At 43.4% G+C, this 20135-nt stretch overlaps 1 protein-coding gene across 2 annotated transcripts in view; it reads left to right on the top strand.

Moving 5' to 3' along the window:
* The window catches only part of MGAT5 (alpha-1,6-mannosylglycoprotein 6-beta-N-acetylglucosaminyltransferase), a 599358-nt gene that overhangs the window by 566246 nt on the left and 12977 nt on the right, over positions 1-20135 (top strand). For both annotated transcript variants that reach the window (XM_069224676.1, XM_069224675.1), the window contains exons 15-16: positions 10194-10268; positions 13660-13817. In XM_069224676.1, the coding sequence (XP_069080777.1) occupies positions 10194-10268; positions 13660-13817 (233 nt within the window). The remainder of the gene's footprint in view (positions 1-10193; positions 10269-13659; positions 13818-20135) is intronic.

The raw sequence follows: 20135 nt of genomic DNA, 5'->3' as shown, positions 1-20135 counted from the left end.
AGACTGGATCCACATCCCCATCCTGCCTGTCCACAGACGTTTACCTACAATTCGTGGTAGTTCACAAGCACTTTCAGTTTACCGTGCTCCCCTTCGGCCTTACCAGCGCCCCTCGGGTGTTCACAAAAGTGAGGGCGGTGGTTGCAGCTCATCTGCACAGGTTAGGGGTTTCAGTTTTCCCCACCTCGACCACTGGCTATTGAAGGCGGACTCGCCCCAGAAAGTCGTCTCCCACCTCCAGCCTACTGCGAACCTCCTGCACACGCTGGGGTTCACTATCAATGTGCTGAAGTCACACCTGACTCCCTCTCAGTCGCTCCCTTTTATCGGGCAGTTCTGGACACAGTGCAGTTTCAGACTCATCCTCCCGAAAAACGAGTCCAAGACATTCAGGTTGTGATTCCGATCTTTCGGCCTTGGTCTTGGGTTTCGGTGAGACTGACTCTGAGGCTGCTGGGCCTCATGGCCTCTTGCATCCTGCTAGTAATACATGACAGATGGCATATGAGGGCTCTGCAGTGGGACCTGAAGTTCCAGTGGGCGCAGCATCAGGGGAATCTCTGCGACCTGGTCCAGATCTCGGAGGGTAGAGCGAAAGACCTGCAGTGGTGGCTTTCTAATCCAAATTGGGTCCACGGCAGATCCCTTTCTCTTCCCCAACCAGATCTCTGTATAGTGACAGATGCATCACTTCTGGGTTGGGGTGGCCACATGGGAGTGGCAGAGATCAGAGGCCTCTGGTCTCCGGCGGAGTAGGTGCTCCGTATATATCTGCTGGAGCTCCGGGTGATCAGGCTTGCGTTGAAAGCATTCCTTCCCTCTCTCAAAGGGAAAGTAGTGCAGGTGTTCATGGACAACACTACCGCTATGTGGTACTCCAACAAACAGGGCAGAGTGGGGTCCTGGATCTTTCGTCAGGAGGCACTACGCCTCTGGACATGGCTGGAACATCAGGGCATTACCCTGATGGCAAAAAATCTGGCTGGCTCCCTCAACGCCAAAGCGGACAAACTCAGCCGTCAATGCACAGCAGTGGAGAGAACCTTGGTTAGATCTGTTCGTCTCTGCAGAGAACGCGCAATTACAGCTGTTTTGCGCATTGGAGTTTCCAAGGCGGCTCTCCCTTGGAGACACTTTTCATCTCAAGTGGAACTCCAACCTCCTTTACGCCTTCCTGCCTATCCCTCTTCTGCCCAGAGTTCTCAAGAAAATCGGGAACGACCGGGCCAAAGTCATCTTGGTGGCTCTGGACTGGTCTCGAAGAGTGTGGTATCCAGTGCTATTGAGCATGTCCATCGTTCCTCCACTCAGTCTGCCTCTTCGGGCAGATCTTCTGTCACAGCAGCAGGGGACGGTTCTTTACCCGAACCTGCCCAACCTCCGCCTTCATGCGTGGAGTTTGAGCGGCAACAGTTGACAGCTTTTGCCCTTCCACCCAAAGTCTGCAATGTTATCTTGGCAGCCAGGCGTACATCAACTAAAACTGTATTCCCCTGTCGTTGGAATAAATTTGAGGCATGGTTTACCAACAAATCTGTTGATCCCCTTTCTGCCCCTCTGTCAGAGGTTCTTCTGTTCATTCTTTCTTTAGTCCAGCAGGGCTCTGCTTTGGGCACCCTTAAAGGGTATTTATCTGCCATTTTCGCCTTTCTTAGACTGCCTGATCAGCCCTCACTCTTTAAATCTCCTATTATGAGTAGATTCCTAAAAGGGCTCACCCATTTATTTCCTCCCACTCCATTTATCATGCCTCAGTGGGACCTTAATCTTGTACTTACTTACTTGATGTGTACCCCCTTTGAGCCAATGTATAATTGTCCCTTGCGGCTCCTCATCTTCAAATCTGTCTTTCTAGTCGCTATCACCTCTGCTCGCAGGGTGAGTGAGCTACAGGCCCTTTCCTCAAAACCTCCATACTTGTCTGTGCACTGTGACAAAGTTGTGTTGCGCACTAGGGCATCCTTCCTTCCTAAGGTGGTTACACCCTTTCATGTAGGCCAGTCCATCACTTTGCCTACTTTCTACGCAGCCCCACATTCTTCCCATGGGAATGAGAGACTCCACCGTCTGGACCCAGAAAGAGCATTGGCGTTCTACCTCAATCGTACTAAAGATTTCCAGGTGGACGATCAACTCTTAGTTGGGTATGTGGGTGCGAAAAAAGGGAAGGCGGCGCAAAACCATACCATCTCTTGATGGGCACTTCTTTGCATCAAAATGTGCTACCCTTTGGCCAAAAAGCAACCTCCTGAAGGCTTGCGTGCTCATTACCTCAGAGCAACTGCTGCTTCCACTGTGTTAGCACGTGGAGTTCCTATCCTGGATATCTGCCAGGCCACTACGTGGGCGTCCCTGCACATGTTTGCTAAGCACTACTGCCTGGATAGTCAGGTCCGTCGAGATGGCCATTTTGGTCATTCGGTCCTACAGAAGTTTCTAGTATGATCTTGGTTCGCAGCCCACCACCAAGGATAGCATTGCTTGGGTATCTATTCTAAGGTAAGGAATCTGCAACTAGAAGTCTCTATCAGATGTACAAGTTACTTACCTTCGGTAACCAAATATATGGTAGAGACATATTGTAGTTGCAGATTCCCTACCGCCTACCCATCCTTCCCACTTGCGAACTGATTTCTAGGGACAGGGATTCCCCCTTTCAGGTCCTTAGCTCTGGCGCACCAATCTCCATGTACTTAGCGACTCTGCGCTCTGGCGTGGAAAGTCGTTAAAATAAACTGACGTCACTGCATGAGGGCGGTGTCTATGTACTACTCCAGACGTCATCACGGCGACCACGACTCCTACGACACCTGCGGAGTCGACTGATGCCACCTACCGACACGCAAGGGTATTGCTCGAAGAAAAATCTCTGGATCTAGTCTGACACCGGGGGGAAAATTCTCCTACCTAGAATCCTCTCTTAGACTAGCTTCATTCTCTCATTGTACAAGGAGAAAAAAGGCCTGTGGAGGATTTAGAGAAAAGATTACAACCGTAACATGTTTCTTGTGAATGTGTGCACTGCTGTGAGAAAAAGACCAGAAACTACTTTGATAAATGTTGGTGAGAATAGCCCTGCAGGTGTTGCTCTTGTGATTTAATTTTTTCCTTGAAAGGCTGGAAAAACAGTTGAACAGGCACAACGGATGTTATTGCACCTCAGTGACTATTTGTATATGTAATGTGGCTGAATTGTCTCCACCTGACATTTTAAAGATTGTTTAAAAAATGGTTGTAGTTAAAAGCTATTCAGTGCCAAGTGTGAATACTGGGTTTTCATCATGTTTAATAATCTTAGGGTCATACTAATGAGGTAAATGACGCCAAGTCCAGGACTCTCTGCTGTTCATAACTGCTTTCTTATGTATTGCGCTAAATGGGTGCTTGTCACAGGTGTACTGCACATGGTTTGTGTGTATGTGTTCACTCCTGCGGTTAATGCACAATTACAGATCACTGATCGGCAGTGCCTCACTGTGTGTTGGGTTCTCCCCCATCCTCTAGGAAGGTGCCTGTTAGTGTGTAGAGGTAGGCAAGCCACTAAAAGATTGAGTCAGGTTCGAGCTAAATGCCTGGCTCAGCTCAAGGTATTCTTCGACCCTTGACCCCAAAATGAGCTGAGCTTTTGTAGAAGTGGTTGTGACCTCTTGTCTATACAGTTTTGTGGAAGCCACATAAACATAAAGTTAATTCTTCATTTTAATTTTATGTCAGGACACTGAGGTTAATGTTATGCAAAACTCCTTTATTGCCCCCTCATAGCAGCAACACCGTGCTCTGACGAAACTGTGGGGGCACACTGACTCTTTGATTGTTGCATGCTCCTCCAATTCCGGCTGAAACAACATCCCTGTGCTGAAGGCCGTAGATGTGGTGCACCTCGGCAAGTGTTGTCCTTAGATTAGGAATCAGGGGAGGAGCTCTTGTGGTGGCTCAAAAATGCAGAAGCATGGAATGGCAGGGCCGTTTTCAGGGAGGAACCGTAAGTAGTAACAGAGGCAGATGCCAGTTTAGAAGGATGAGGAACGAGATGTGGGAACTCATCCACGGGGGACATTGGTCAGCTCAAGATAGGAACTTACACATCAACTGCTTGGAATTGTTGGCAGGTTGATTAGCAATTTGTTGCTTTACCAAATTTATGAGATGTTGTATGATGTTGCGTATGGAAAATGTGTTAGTAGTGAGGTACGTCAACAAGATGGGTGACCCTCATCCAAAGGGCTTTGCAGATTTAACAAAACATTTCTGAGGGTACTGTTTGAGCAAGGGAATATTCCTGGGTTAAGCTATGGTTAAGCAATGGTTTTCTCAGAACTTCAAAGATTCCAACAACTGGAGGTTTAACAGGAAGGTATTCTTGAGCATTCAAGAGAGATAGGATCCATTTTGGGTGGATCTCTTTGCGGACAGACTGAATACACAGCTGATGAGGTTTGTCAGTTGGAGGCCAGACCCTAGGCTGCGGGGGTAGATGCCTTCCTCTCGGATTGGAAGCTTTTAGCACCCTATGCTCTGCCTCCATTTGCCATGCTGCCAAGAGCCCTCTTGCATGTTCGCAGTTGCAGGGAAACCATTGTAGTGATAACACTCATTTGGAGGTCACAAGCCAGGTTTACAGTCATGTTGGAAATTACTGTTGACTTCCCTGCCCTAAAGCTGACATTCAGGGATGTAATCTTAGGACCAGGAGGGGAATTCCACCCTATTGTGGAGCAGGGTCTGCTGGTCTTGATGGCCTGGAGGATTTCAGGAGACAGTGGGAAATCCCAGGGCTTTTGGCAGAAGCTTTCTGACTCATATCAGAGTCATGGGCATCCGGATAAGAAAAGCATATCGATTGGCATGGAAGAAATGGGTATGTTGGTGTGTTCGACTCAATTACGATCCAGTTTTGACTGATCTAGTGCATGTCACTAACTATTTGTCAGAGTTGTTCCCCTCTTTTTTTTCTTACAAGACAGTCAATGTTTACAGATTGGCTAGAGCTTACTGTTTGGTGGACGATGTATCTGTTGGCCAGAATTTACTAAGAAAATTGTGCAGAGTATGTGGGTTTCAAACCCACCTACAGTAAAATACACTTCCTTATTGGATGTTAGGGATGACTTACAAGTCCTGGCAGGATGGGGTGAGAACTCTAACCTGTCTTTAAACGTATCTCTTATAAACTAACAGTTTTCTGCCTGGTGTCATTTAGATGAACTTCAGATGTAAGAGCTTTAGTTGTCACTAGCAAGGCCTATCCACCTGTGGGAGTCTGTTTTTATATGAAAACAAGAACAAAAACTCTGTAAACCTCAGTTTTCAACCCTTACTTTGAGTCAAACAAAAGGCTTTGGGTGGTGAAATGCATGAAAGAGTATGAGAGGAGAACTGCAATTTTGAGACGGAATGTGGCACAGTTGTTGATTTCACACAGGTGGCCTCATAAGGCTGTTTCTTCTCCCACTTTAGGGAGATTGGTGAAAGAGGTTATGAGTGAGACTGGTGTGGATATCACTAGATTTGAGGCTCCCTCTGTTAGGGGTGCATCGGCCTCAAAGGCTTTTGTCTTGGGAGGTGGTTTGTAGGATATCCTTAAAGAGCGGATTGGTCCAACAAAAGTATGTTTAAAAGTTGCTATTTTACACCTGTCCAAATGCAATTGATGTGTTAAGAACACTTTAAACTTGCATAATGTTAGCCTCCATGACCTGACATAAAATGTAGATTTTTCACACCCTGGTTGGCAGAAAATCTGGATTTTATTAATGAAACAGATGCTAATATTACCCCACCATTTTAATACCCTCCCTAATAGAATAGTATAAGGGAATATTGTCTCAGTTTTAATTTGTTGCTTTCAGATTAAGAACGTCTCGGATTCAGGATTCCGTTAGTGAAGCCTTTGTTGTTGAAGATTAGTTCTCTGTTGGAGTTATCTTGTTTGCAGCACTAGAGGAAGGAAGATAGCAGCGTGTGGATGGACTTTACAGTATACCTAACTAGAATGTTCTCAAAGTTCTGAATTCCCTCAGTTGTTGCTGCTGTGAGCAGGCAGTGAAGGAGTTTTGCATAATCTTAGCCTCCCTGCCATTAATACAATCCAGTTTTCCTGCCCACCAGGCTGTGAAAAATCTACATTTTCTTCAGTTTAAAAGGGTTGCATTGACAAACATCAGGCATCTTGCTCCCAGCAGCCGTATAAGTTCTGCCAAATTTATAACAGAACAATACAGCCATTTTTTTTAATGGGAGAAATTTAAAGTACAGAAAAATGTGTTATAAAACATTAAGATTTAGTAGACTTAATTGTAAGTGAAGAAATATGTTTCATAGAATATTAGGATTTAATGTTTTATCGAACATTTTTCTTCAAATTATATTTCTCTTATTTTAAAAAAATGGCTGTTTGGCACCGTGTTTACTGGCCAAGATGGCTGCTGTTTCTATATACAACGCTTTTACTTAAGCGAAAATTCAAATGAAGTGTTAATGATTAAGTTAAGTCTTAATTTTATTTTTTTCTATTTATAAGTGCAAACAAGCAGCATCTTGCTCTTTCACTCCCAGTATTAAATTAGGCACAATTTTTATGGCACCTCAGTGGGAAGGTGAAGAACAGAACTGGAATCTGGTACCGCTCGTTTTCTGGCTCTGCTCCCTTCAGCCTGTTGGCAGGACTCTGGCAGCACTGTGTGCTGGGAGTTGCCTACCGCCTCAGCTCCAGGCGTTTTAAAAGACTCCAGTGCTGAGCTGCTGCTAGTGCCACTCCGGGACAAGTGAGAGCCCGAAGCATCAAGTTTCTATAGTTGCACAGAGTCCCCAAGTGCAATTAAATACAGCGTAAGATAGGTTGCGCGCACCTCCTCATGTTAGGATTTAGCTGAAAAAGGAATCAATACTGGCAAGGGCTTGGGTGAAATAATGTAGAGACGTGACTACAAAATTAATTACAGTGTAATTTAATTTGGAGTTGGGCCTATTCGTTATTGCATACATACATTAAACAAAAATGCACGCTTAATTAACATAAAATAAACATTAATGATGCAGCAAGTCAAGGCTACAACTTTCTCTGGGAGTGTCGGCAGGCTACTGGTTCCTTGTGATAGATCAGTTGGAGACACTTACCCTAGCCAAATACTTAATTTCACCAAATTTCCTTTTTGTTCATTATCACATAGGAGAGCATCTTCAAATATGTGAGTTCAGGATGTGCGCTGTACAAAATCCTTTTGTGTTTAATTTACTATCCTATAAAGTTGCTCCATCTATAATAAGAATTTAGGTCACATGTTGGATGCCCATGAACCCTGATTTGCGTCTTATTTCACTAATTGTATTGTCCTCTGGGTGGGTGCAGAAATGTTTCTTAGTTCAAGTTTCAAAACTCTCACTTTTAACAAATACTTCTCAAAAGGTCAAACGTTTTAGTGTGGTGAAGAAATATACTTTCTTGAATTTTGAGGACACCCTACCACATTGTAGCATGTTTGTTACATGATTTACATGCCAAGTATTGTCTGGGGTTGGCTTCTGGATCGAATCGTAGAGTCAGAGCCATCCTTCGCTTGGATCTGGCTCAAATCTACGTGGTAGTTTGTCAGCTCGCCCACCTCTATTGGTCTGATCAGTGGTGACACCGAAAGACACACCAAGACATATGGTGCTCAGGCCACTCCTGCAAATGCAGTAAAATCACGGTGACAAAAGTACAGGCTGCTGTGCCTGACTAGAGTGGTTTCTAGTGGTTCATCCTAAAAATAACTCGCACTCAGAGGTGTAAAATGAACTTGAATTAAAAAAAAAAAAACTTCTCAAAATGGATTTAATGACTCTGTGATCAGGTCAATGAGAATTAAATGGTCTGAGCCAGTAATCAATATTCAGTTCTAGAGATGTATAGTGCAATATGTCATACTGTAGTGATGGTGTATAAATGCTGAAAACTACATTCCTAAATTAGGCAGAATAGGAATGCTGCATGACTTTTCTTGACTAAATAAATTTATGCAAAGTTTGGTAGTAGGTTAAAATAGTGTTCATCTAGACCAAACAACGTGGTTGAGAAATGAAACTCACTAGCAAGAATGCTTTTGATGATGGGTGGTATGTCTACAGGAGCTTCTTTAGAGTGCATGATATATTGAAACAACGTGCAAGAAGCAATCTGTAGGTACTGTATGAGAGCCATTCATGCGTTTGGAGATGCAAATATGAAAGATTGAAAAGAAGGAGGGAGGTTGCCATACAGGCCAAGTTGATGAAAAGAAATGGAGGAAGGTACTAGGAAGTGGGCAAAAGGCACTAAATTATGCCAATTAGTCAAGAATTATGAGTGGTGTTTGTGGGTGCTGACAGTATCTTACCTGCATGTAAACTTGGAAAAAGTTAATGTTGCAACCATCCGTAGGCCATGCACCATCACAAATTTGAGTCACATTCCTCCCTTTTGAACCTTTCATGTGACTTACCTATCCTATTTGATTCAAATCGCAATCCTTTATTGTTTAAACAACCGGTGTAAAATAAATAATTAATAAAAAAACAGTTGATTAAAAAAAACTTATTATTTTTTTTCAAATATGTAAATAAATAAAAAAAGAGGTACCAACCCAGGGCACCCTGCTGCCTTATTTTTTTGGTGGGATTGGGGGGTGCCCCAGTCCCCTATGGGATACCCATCTAGCTTATTTATTTTGTTGCAGGCCACCGAGGGAACTCCAAGGCCCCTAGCAACCATGATGGCTCCCTGCACTCTGCAGGTGCCAGCAACTAAATAATTCAGTTTCTTTTCTGCACCCAATGCAGGAGGGAGCTGTACTGTCCCGTGCCCGTGAGAAGGGCGGACAGAGAGGGAATTGACTGGGGAAGCCCTCCTCCTTCCCCCCCACATACAGGCATGATGGGGAGGCTACAAACACAACTTTACTGTGTTCTCTTAGGGTCTGGAGTCCCATGGGAGCTGTAAATTGTGTTGAGCCCCAGGGGATGAGGTCCCCGAGTCTAAATGTTGGCTCATGAGGGAGCCCCAATTACACCTCTTCCACAAATAACTTAATTAAACAATGCACCAACTCCTTGCCTTGGCCCACTCCAGGGGAAATTTAAACACCTACTCATTTGTTTTATTTTTTTGGCGGACCCGCTGTGAAACAGATTTTTTTTTTCTTTCATTTGGGTCCATTAGGGTACTCTTCAAAAAGAGCTAGGAGATCCCTTTTTTAAAACATTTTCAGGAAAGGGAGCCAAGTCCTTGAGTCCTGCAAAAGGCCACTACAGCATTCCTATTCATATTGCTGCCAACCAGTCTCAGAGCTCTCCTAAAAATCCCCCTCAGCCAACCAGAAGGCTTGAATTTTTAAATTTCAGCCCAACTGTCAATATAGCTATAAATTATGAACCTTAATTTCTCCAAAACTACCCAGCGGATTTACATCAAAATACAAAAAGCACACTTTCTGGGTAAAGATCTAGCTTTCTGCCAAATCTGACATAATTCAGTTCAGCCTCTTTGGCTGTAGCACTGTCTAAAGTTCCCTATGGGAATTGCATGGGGAAGAAGTATTTTTGGACCCCCCATTTCCTCAGCCCCTGCTTCACTGATCACACAAAACATTTCAGGAAAGAGCTGATGCGGATCGTCAAACAAAACACTCTTCCACTGGAAATCCTGGCCTAACTACATAGTTACATACATGTGGAAATAAGTACAGTAAACCTACACTTAGCTAAATATATTTACCTTGTCGATGTTTGGTTGACGATATTTTGCAAAAATATTGCATCAGCAAAGACTTAAGACTCCTAAGTCATTCAGTTTGAAGAGCATAGAGTTTCTAATTCAAATGCAAATTTCAGCTTGTTTGACTTCTTTTAAGTGAAGTAATATTTTACCTGATTTAATTTCCTTTGCAAAGAACTTGTGGCACTGTATGTCCATTTTGGAGCTCTGAGAATGCTGACTCGAGATGCTGGGGGAGGGTTCATAAAGAGAGGAGCACAGTCTGGTCTTGTCTGAGCATGTGAAAAGACATTCATCTTCCAGACGTCTCCCTACAGTAGTAGTGATTGCATTATGAGTGACAACTTTCTTGTAATTTCCATTTCATAATAAAAAAGTAAAAAAAGCTTGATTAGGTCTAAAATTTTACTTATTGCGAAACTATTGCATCTATCATTAAAGTTGTCTCCTTTCTTTTTTGTAGAATGAACCATATTTGCCTTACGAGTTTACCTGTGAAGGGATGTTACAGAGAATGAATTCTTTCATTGAAAACCAGGTATTAAATCTTAAATCTTAAGTCTGAGTGTATAAATATTAGTTATGCTACTGTAATGAGAAAAGGTATTTCTCCCTTATTAATTTGGTTGTCCTTAAGAAAACTAAAGAACACTAAATAAGCCCACAGTGCGAGGATACACAATTTCTGTCTAGAAATGAGGAGAAATAGGACATTCATAACCTAGATGTATTTTATTTACCTGCTGTGTTGAAAACCATTCAATGCTGTGCTTTACAACAAAGATATCTTAATTGCACACCTAATGACTATATCTACTTACCATTTTGCTAGTTATTCATGGGTAATAGGTTTTAAAACATGTGGTCTGAGCCCTCTTAAATCAGAGTTCTTCTTGTTTGTTTGTAAAGTGTGAGCCTCCAGTGAGGCTACTTATGTGCCTCCTATTTTTGATTATTTTTACTCTTGGAACTCTGATACTTGTAATCTCTTTATTACGTTCAGTCATTTTCATCATCGCAGGCAGTGACCTGTATTTTATTAAGGCTCGATGTAACAACTGCAAAGGAAGGCTTTCTCGTGTACAAGCATTCAGGTCCATGAACACTCAACAAAGGTGCTAAGTGGGTGCACGAAAAAAAAATCAGCTTGGTTCTCATGTTTAGGTTTCGCCTGCTGTCTGTTGTCACAAGACCTACTGTGGCCAATACTAATTCATAAAGTGGTCGTTGGATCAGCCAACTTATAATTGATTTACTTTTTCATCAATCTCATTAGCTTGCTTGTTATTCAATGGGTTTTCTTCATTTCTTGAATTTGACCCCTCTCCTGCAGCAGAGCTAGTTTATCTTCCTTTTTTTTTTAATGACTTGTATGCATTCACTGCTCACACTAAGGAAACTACTTTTTTCTTTCGTTTTTAGTCTTTCATGAGAGTGCATGTCTTCAGTTGCTCTCTCCACTGTGTGTTTTTTTCTGCTCCACACTCTGTGTTGCCATGCCTTAAGCCCTTCAGCTGGTTCATCATCCCTCTCAGTTGCTTTTTTATTTTTGTTTTTTAATTTAACTCCTGCCATCATGAAATTAAAGCCAACAACAACCTTTTTTTATTTTGGCGAAAAGCATTGGGGAAGCCTATAAGTCTGTCCTGGTAAAGCTAAACATCAAGACCTATTGACTTTGCCAATGCTTGTTAAAATGAAGTGACCTTTTGGGCATCATCCGTCACCCCCCCTACGTGGCCACTGCCCCCTAGGGCCCACCTCCACCTGCAAGCAGCCGCCTGCGCCCCATCCCTGGTGGCTTAGTGGCCTTCAGCGTCTGTGAGGTCTGTTTGCTTTTTATCTTTTTTTCATTCTTTTGCTTTACTTTGCCTCTTTTTCCTTATTGTCTCTTTTTCTCTCTTTCACTCTTTTGGTCTTTTGCTCCTGTGCTTCCCTCACGCTGGTGCCCATGGCCCCACCCCTTCCCTCATAGCACTTCCCGCCCTACGCCTCCCAACCAACCAAATCCACTCCCCCCCCTTCTTAAGGGTGGCTGTCGTGCAGTGAGGGGTGACTGAACTGACCTTTTGGCCAGCATCCACCGCTTCTCCTGTGGGGCTGCTGCTGCTTGTCTTCTCACAGAGGGCTCTGTGTTCAAGGCCTGCCTCCACCCACAGGCACCCGCCTGCGCCTCATCCCTGGTGGCCTGGTGGCCTGGTGGCCATTGGCGTCTGTCAGGTCTGTCTGCTTTTTATCTTTTTTAATTCTTTTGCTTTACTTTCTCTTTTTCTTTCACTTTCCTTTTCACTCCTTTGCTCCTGCGCTTCCCTGTCCCTGCTGCCCCTGTGGCCACGCCCCTGCCCACACAGGGCTTCCTGCCTTACTGCCTCCCAGCTGACCAATCCCCCTCCTCCTTCCTCTTTTTAAGGGTGGCCGCTTTGTGGCTGTGACGACAACCTGGCCCCTCTCCGAATGACTACGGGGAAACTCTACTCCAAAAAAGCCAGCTGTTCACCCCCACACTCCAGGAATCTCAAAGCGCTCATGCAGGAGGCTGGAAAAGAAGTGGAGAAACAGCGAATCACCTTAAGATATGGCAACCTTCAAAGCTGCCACAAGATTCCACCACAGCCTGATCAGGTCTACCAGGAAAGATGCCCTGCAGGACTGTATCAATTCCACCTTTAATAAAACTAAAGAACTTTTTAACGTCATCAAAAAATTAGCCAAACCACAAGCTGAGACCACCAACATCCCTCCATCTCAGGAGCTGTGCGACAGACTGGCCACCTTCTTCCAAGGGAAGCAAGGACATTTATGACAGTTTCAGGCCCCAGCACTCTTTGAACCCACCTCCGCCAGGATCAGCTGAACCCCCTCGACTCCTGCACACCTGGACCCCCCCCTTATAATGGACAACATCCTCTCCACCATGAACAGCATCCACTCCGCAGCCCCAACCAACCCTTGCAAGACCATGATCTGCTCCCTAGAAGCAGCAACCTACCCCGAAGACTGGGAGCATACCAAGATTCGCCCTCTTCTTAAGAAACCCACAGCCGACCCGACTGACCTGAAGAACTGCCACCCCATCTCACTGCTGCCCTTCCCAGCTAAAGTCACAGAAAAAAGCAATCAACACTCAGCTACGACAATACATCGAGGACAACAACATCCTGGACATCTCCCAATCAGGATTCAGAATCAACCACAGCACCAAAACCACCATGTTTGCAGCCACAGATGACATTCACTCCCTCCTCAGCCAAGGACAGACAGCAGCCCTCATCCTCCTTTACCTCTTAACCGCCTTCAATACAGTATCCCACCCTACACCTCATGCCACAGACATACGCGGCGAGGCCCTTTAATGGATTCACTCTTTCCTGATAGGCAAAACAGCGAAAGTCAGGCTCCCAACCCTCCAGTCAGAACCCACAGACATCAGCTGCGGAGTACCCCAATGATCGTCGCTGAGCCCCACGCTGTTCAATATCTACATGATCCCACTCGCCCCCATTGTCAGAAACTACAGGATGAATATCATCTCCTATGCTGAAGGACCTCTCTACATGCACTTTTGAAATACAACTACCAGCACAAAGTTTTGCAAGATATTTTGGGACATAATCAACAGGATTGCTTATGTTCTTAAAAACCAGGGAAATATGAGTATGTGTCACATACTTTAAAACAGTATTTGATTACCACAGGCGTAGTAACATGCCAGCTTTGATGCAGTTATCTGAATAGTTGCTGCTGCTTCCAAGAACATCAGTAGCAATTGATGCATTTTGTATTTTACAACATTTCTGGATTGTTATAATTGTCGTGGAATAATGGGGTCATAATAAGGAGAAGACTGAGTAGGACAGCCAGTATTGTGAAGAAGTTGCATATAGTGATGGCTTCAAGGATACCAGTCTAATACTTTTCTTACATTGCAGGATTTTTGTCATGGTCAAGTCATGTGGCCTCCATTAAGTGCTCTTCAGGTTAAAATGGCAGAACATGGAAAATCATGTAAACAAGTATGTCAAGAAAACCACCTAATATGCGAGCCATCGTTTTTCCAGCACCTAAATAAGGACAAGGACCTCTTGAAGTAAGTGAAACCTTGTCTATGGATGTAGTTTGTGTGCATGCGTATATGGGTAAGTAAAAGAGGCCTGCCCATTTTATTGATAATGTAAAACATATGTATTTTAATGATTTTTAACTTTTGTTGGCGTAATGAACACACAGAGAATACACTTTGAGTTATGGAAGATCGCACGTAAAGATGGCATAGGGTGAAAATGTAAGCTATAGTGTCTGCTGAGTGGTCAAGAGGGGAGAAAGGCATGCCATGTGTAATGATTGTAGTTTTAAAAACAGGTTAACAGAACTATTCTTTTAAATGTTTTATATTATATGTACGAACTTTGCTCAAGTAGTATCAATTTTTGAATGACCTCAAGAAGAGTTTTGAAAATACATCAGGGTAATTGTAAAAATGCTTAAAATACATTTTCTCAGTTGTGCTCCCAAATATATCAGAAACTATACATTGTATTAGCATGTTCACTCCCTTAAATTCTGTTGCTAATGTCGTAGATATAGCATATAACAAGAGTGTAAGCAAATACAGCCCCTAGCACTCTATCACAACTGCACACAAATATCATATTCATAGCCTTCCTAGGATTCTTTGTTTAGGAGACAGTTTTTTTTGTTATCGTAATGGACAAGTGGGCAAACCTAGGATGGCAGCTGCTGCCAGATGCCCCCATCTCACTGAAGCTATCAGAATATAGATACCCGGACACACTGTGACTTTATCATACTAAAGGTGGATTGGCCATTACTCCTCTTGCAGACTCCCATCTATATAGGAGGTCATCTCTGGTTATAAGAATGTAGCAAGATCAGATTTAGAGAACACCTAAACATAGGGTATTTGTTGGAAATAGGGTCTTTAGTTGGCAGTCGGTTTGCACCCTGTCCAAGTAGGGACCCTGACTTTCGTCGGGATAAGGGAGGTACCCGCTCAGATAACCCCTTGGTAGCTTGGCATGAGCAGTCAGGCTTATCTCAAAAACAATGTGTAAAGCATTTGCACATGACACACAGTAACACTACAAAAGAATACCACACCAGTTTTAGAAAAATATCCAATATTTATCTATTTAAAACAAGACCAAATAGGATAAAAATCCAACATACAGTAACAATATGAATTCTGTAAGATTTACTCAAAAATACAGTTCCTTGAAGTCAGTTGCGCCACTTGGGGCTATCACGGCGTAATGATTTACAAAACCAATAGTTCAGGCGGGCCGCTGCGTCGCAGGCCAGCTACGGTCACTGGAAGACCCGCAAACAGTACCTTGGATTTGTAGGGCACAGTGATCCTTGAGGTGAGTTCCGGAGAGCAGCATTGCAGTGCAGGAGTCGTTAGGGCCTTGAAGTCGCACGTGTTGCAGATCGAACTCCGGGCTGATGTCGTCAGGAGCGATGGTGTGGATGGCGTCCGGGCTGCGGTGCGAAGTGGGACGATGCGACGTGCGGTGCCCACAGGTCACGGTGCAGGCAGCGACTCAGTGACAGTGTCCAGTGGCATGGGTGAGATCAGGGCTGTGGTGTTAATCGGGGCACAACGGTGTTAACAGGTGACGGTGAAGGCAGCAGTGTTGTTGTCGCTGAAGCAGTGTCGTCGGTATGCCCAAGCCAGCGGTGTGGGATTGGACGGTGCTTCGTGACCGTCACAAGCGGTGTCCACAGGCCACGGTGCAGGCAGGGATGCCTGGTGATGACACTGGAGTCGATGGTGCTGGTGTCGGTGGACCGGGGCTGCAGTGTGGGACGGGACGGTGCTTCGTGTGCCTCACGAGTGGGGCCCACAGGTATCTATGCTAGCAGCAGCTCGGTGAAGTCGTCCGATGACTGTGTCGGTGAGACAAGGGTCGTGGGGCAAATCGGAGCAGTGCTGCTCCGTGTGGCATCAGCAGGTCACAGTGCAGGCCAGCAGCATAGTTGACGGCGTCACAGTGGTTTTTCTCCTTGAAATACACAAAACACACAGTTCCCAGTGCTGTAGGATTTGGAAACTGAAGTCTTTGGTGTCCCTGTGACTTCCAACAGGAGGCAAGCTCTACTCCAAGCCCTTGGAGAACTTTCTGAAGCAGAACACACAGCAAAGTTCGCCCTTTGCACTCTTTTCAGGCAGAAGAAGCAACTGCAGGCCAGTCCAGCAGAGCAACACCGCAAAGGGACAGTACTCCTCCTCCAGCTCTTCAGCTCTTCTCCCGGGCAGAGGTTCCTCTTGATTCTAGAAAGATTCTTAAAGTCTGGGGTTTTGGGTCTTCTTCTTATATCCCTTTCTGCCTTTAAAGTTGGCAAACTTCAAAGCAAAGTTTCAAGTGTTTGCGATATCCTTTCTTGTCCAGACCAGGCCCCAGCCACACACCAGGGGGTCGGAGACTGCATTGTGTGAGGGCAGGCACAGTCCTTTCAGGTGTTAGTGACCGCTCCTCCCCTCCTGTCCAGCACAGATGGCTCATCAGGATATGCAGGCTACACCCCAGCCTCCTTTGTGTTACTGTCTAGAAGAGAGGTGTGAACAGCCAGGCAACCCACAAACAGGCAGAGTAACAGAATGGATTAAGCAAGAAAATGCCTACTTTGTAAAAGTGGCATTTTCAAACTAACAATCTAAAAACCAACTTCACTAAAATATATATTTTTAAATTGTGAGTTCACAGACCCTAAACTCCAAATTTCTATCTGCTCCCAAAAGGAATCTGCGCTTTTAAGTTTTTTAAAGGCAGCCCCCATGTTAACCTATGAGAGACATAGGCATTGCAACAGTGAAAACCGAATTTGGCAGTATTTCACTGTTAGGACATGCCAGTACATGTCCTACCTTTAACATACACTGCACGCTGTCAAATGGGCTACCTAGGGCCTACCTTACGGGTGCCTTGCATGTATAAAAAGGGAAGGTTTAGGCCTGGCAAGTGGGTACACTTGCCAAGTCAAATTGGCCTTTTAAAACTGTACACAGACACTGCAGTGGCAGGTCTGAGCCATGGTTACAGGGCTACTAATGTGGGTGGCACAACCAGTGCTGCAGGCCCACTAGTAGCATTTGATTTACAGGCCCTCGTCACCTCTAGTGCACTTTACTAGGGACTTACCAGTAAATAAAATATGCCAATCATGAATAAACCAATCAACAGTACAATTTCTATAGGGAGCACTTGCACTTTAGTACTGATTAGCAGCGGTAAAGTACACAGAGACAATAAACCAGCAAAACCAGACCTGAAAAATAGGAGGAAGTAGGCAAAAAGTTTGGGGATAACCCTGCAAATAGGGCCATTCCCAACAGTATTTTTTTTGGATATTTAGGTAGGCACTTTATTAATTTAATGAAAATGATTTACAACAAGTAAGAACCGTAAAAAACAAAAATCCATATTCAAAACGTCATTAAATTCTAGAGTCCATAAAACAAAAAATTCTAATATCATGTAAAAAAAAATAATTTGCATTTTGTAGTAAGGAGTGCCTTTATAATGTGTCACTCAACTGTCCTTAATTTGTTGTGGCATATATTGCAGTTGCAAATGCTGTTTTCCAACTGATATGTTTGTTAGTTAGCCTTTTAAAACATGTAAGTGTGGTGTTTTTAACTGTGCAACTGTCCTTACTCCATTTGCTAGGAACATTGGCTTTAATTACTTCTTCCTCAGGTCCAGTAAGTCGGGGCAGAGACATTGATTGTACTCAATTGTTGTCGTAGTCCGTTTACACAGACACCATTCTTTTCCGCTATTTTAAGGACTGTACCAAAGTCCATTCAAATTGCAGTATTGGAATGTATAGCAGTCTAACTCTGAGAAATGTTGTTTTGACTGCAGAGTCCAAACTGAACTCCAAGTAAGATTGCCCTGGTATTTTGCCGATGTTTATAAAATAGAGAGACTGTATTAATGCAGAATTCCTAACATGATACTAGAAAACCATTTTCATATTTTTCTTGATCAGAAGTGGAGTCTGTTTTTTTAGAGAAGCTAGTGCCCTTACAAGTGAAAGAGTACTAGTTTTCAGTATAATGGTAGTTCATTTTCCGTTGTCATGAGGCCTTTTCTCATTCCTAGCACCAGCTCTTCTTTTATAATGCAGTGCATTGTAGTAGTAGCGGAAATATAACTGCCACAATAATAACTGAATAACTTAGTAAATTATAAGGCCTGTAACTCCCTGAAACACAGTGCTAATCTTAGCGGACAGAGGGGGGAATATGATCTTAAATAGAAAGAATATTGTATGAATTTGATGAATAGTGAGTCCAAATAATTATTAGTTTCTTGAAAATTATTTCAACATATAGGAAAACTGGAAGTATTTTGTTTTTTAAATCTGTGATTGTTCAACCAACTGTCTCAATGGGTTTTCACAACAATTTCTTGATGGGTTAAATGGGTTCGCTTGTGCTACATTTTATATTTTCCTTATGAAGGGTCCAATTTAGTTTTTGCATCAATTTCTAGACAGAGATAAGTATATTGTGACATTGGGTGCCTATTTCACTAACAGCACTTTGTACTACATTTTGTAGTAATACAAAACATACTACAAAATGTACATTTTACTAATAATTATGTGTGTGAAGTTCTCTGCCTGACTACAGCGTCTCAGCACCATATTGGTATGGGTTCCAGTTATGTTGGGTCAATTAAGCTGTTGATTTCAAGAAAGGACTGTTATTTTTCCAGTAGAACTTCCATCCATTTGTTTTATTTGTATGTTTTTTACCTGAGCTAATTGCTTCAGTTAAAATTTAAACTTCCTTCACCATGGTTTTGGGAACAGTTATTTGATCTGTCGGTATGGATGAGTGGTTGATGAGAGATTTGGAAATTCTCATCATTGTATTGCTAACAGCTCCCATTACTGACAGAACTGGGTATAATGATGGTGTGTTCTCGTTGTTAATTCCTTTCTCCTTGATAGTTATTTGTTGAGGCTCATTGCTTCGCTCCTTCTGCCCCATTATTTCTTTCACAACTTACAGAATATCTGATCTGTCAAGAGAGTTATAAAGCTCATTGGGAGGGTCAAAGGTAGAACAACTTGATAAAAGATTATTTTTGCCATATATAGAGTCTGAGTCAGATTTATAACTTATGTCTTGATTTGTCGATGGTTAATTTGAGTGACAGTGATTCTTGTAATATTGAAGTTGCTGAAGTATGTAGTCAATGTAATAGGACTTTCTCTGCTTTCTTTTCTGGTTGAAAGCTGTTCATGTGAGAGGGCTTCCCACCAAGCGGGCTTTGTTTGTTAAAAAACAGTCTAATAATGTGCTTTGTTTTATTAGTCTCTTTTCCTCAAGGTCACATCTTTATTTGAGATACACTGTTAAGCATGTATTTACTGCAAATCTAGAGATTGAGTGCAAACTTTGTCCTTATCAGAGTTATTAAGCAGTGATTCTTTATAGGACATCACTCCCCTGATTTTGAACATTTATGAGTGTCCTTGAGGGTTTTTTGTGGGTTGTGTTTCTTTCCCTGGCAGGATGATTCTAAATTTAGGATTTGTGAGTCCTTCATTAGAATATGGTATGTAAACAGCTCCATTGCCCTAAGTGAAAGAGTATTGTGTCAAATTAGGTAGCTGCTGTCAATAATAATTTTGTGACCTGCATTGATCCTTCCAGGCAAAGAAAGTGCCTGTATTGTAGGTGTTAATACCTACTGCACATTAGGCTCTCTCAAACTGGAATGTTAACTTTATAATTGTTTCTAGTATGATGCATGGCTATTCCTAATTACGCAATAAATGATGCTACATAAATATTTACTGTAAAAAATAAAGTACATTTCTTTAAAAGTTTTGCCAGTGGTGTACCATCTCTCTTTTGTTGTAGGCAGAATGTGTCCAGTCAGAAGAGGCATCTTTCTGGTGTGACAGGTTAGATTAGCAGTGGAATTAAGAAAGGACTCCCACCGACTGACCCTTAGGTCTTCAATTGCACCACCAAGGGTTGTGTGCCAAGTAGCACAAGGTTGCAGGCTGAGAAAACAAGCAGGGGCAGTAATCTGTTGCTGCAATGCCTATTCATCCAGAGCTGCACAGTTATGCCTGCAGCCAGGCCCTAATCAAGGGACCCACAACGGCCAATTGCTCGAGGCTCAGTGCAGGCTGAATCTGACCGAGAAGACCATATGGGTCTCTAGAGATACGAATAGGTGCAAGCAGGTTGCTGTCAACACAGTGGGGTTCTGCAAATCACACCAGATCCACCTTCACCATCATTGGGCAGCCCCAGCCCCGTGCAGTGTAGCAATGAGATCCCAGGGCACCCACTAGAGCACTACGTGTTACGGTTGGATACCTGACACCAGAACACAGAAAAGAATGCAGATGCACT

This window comes from Pleurodeles waltl, chromosome 3_1 (assembly GCF_031143425.1).
Source record: "Pleurodeles waltl isolate 20211129_DDA chromosome 3_1, aPleWal1.hap1.20221129, whole genome shotgun sequence".
Lineage (NCBI taxonomy): Eukaryota > Metazoa > Chordata > Amphibia > Caudata > Salamandridae > Pleurodeles > Pleurodeles waltl.
The sequence above is the reverse complement of the archived record's forward strand: the minus strand, read 5'-3'. Positions and strand labels throughout refer to the sequence as shown.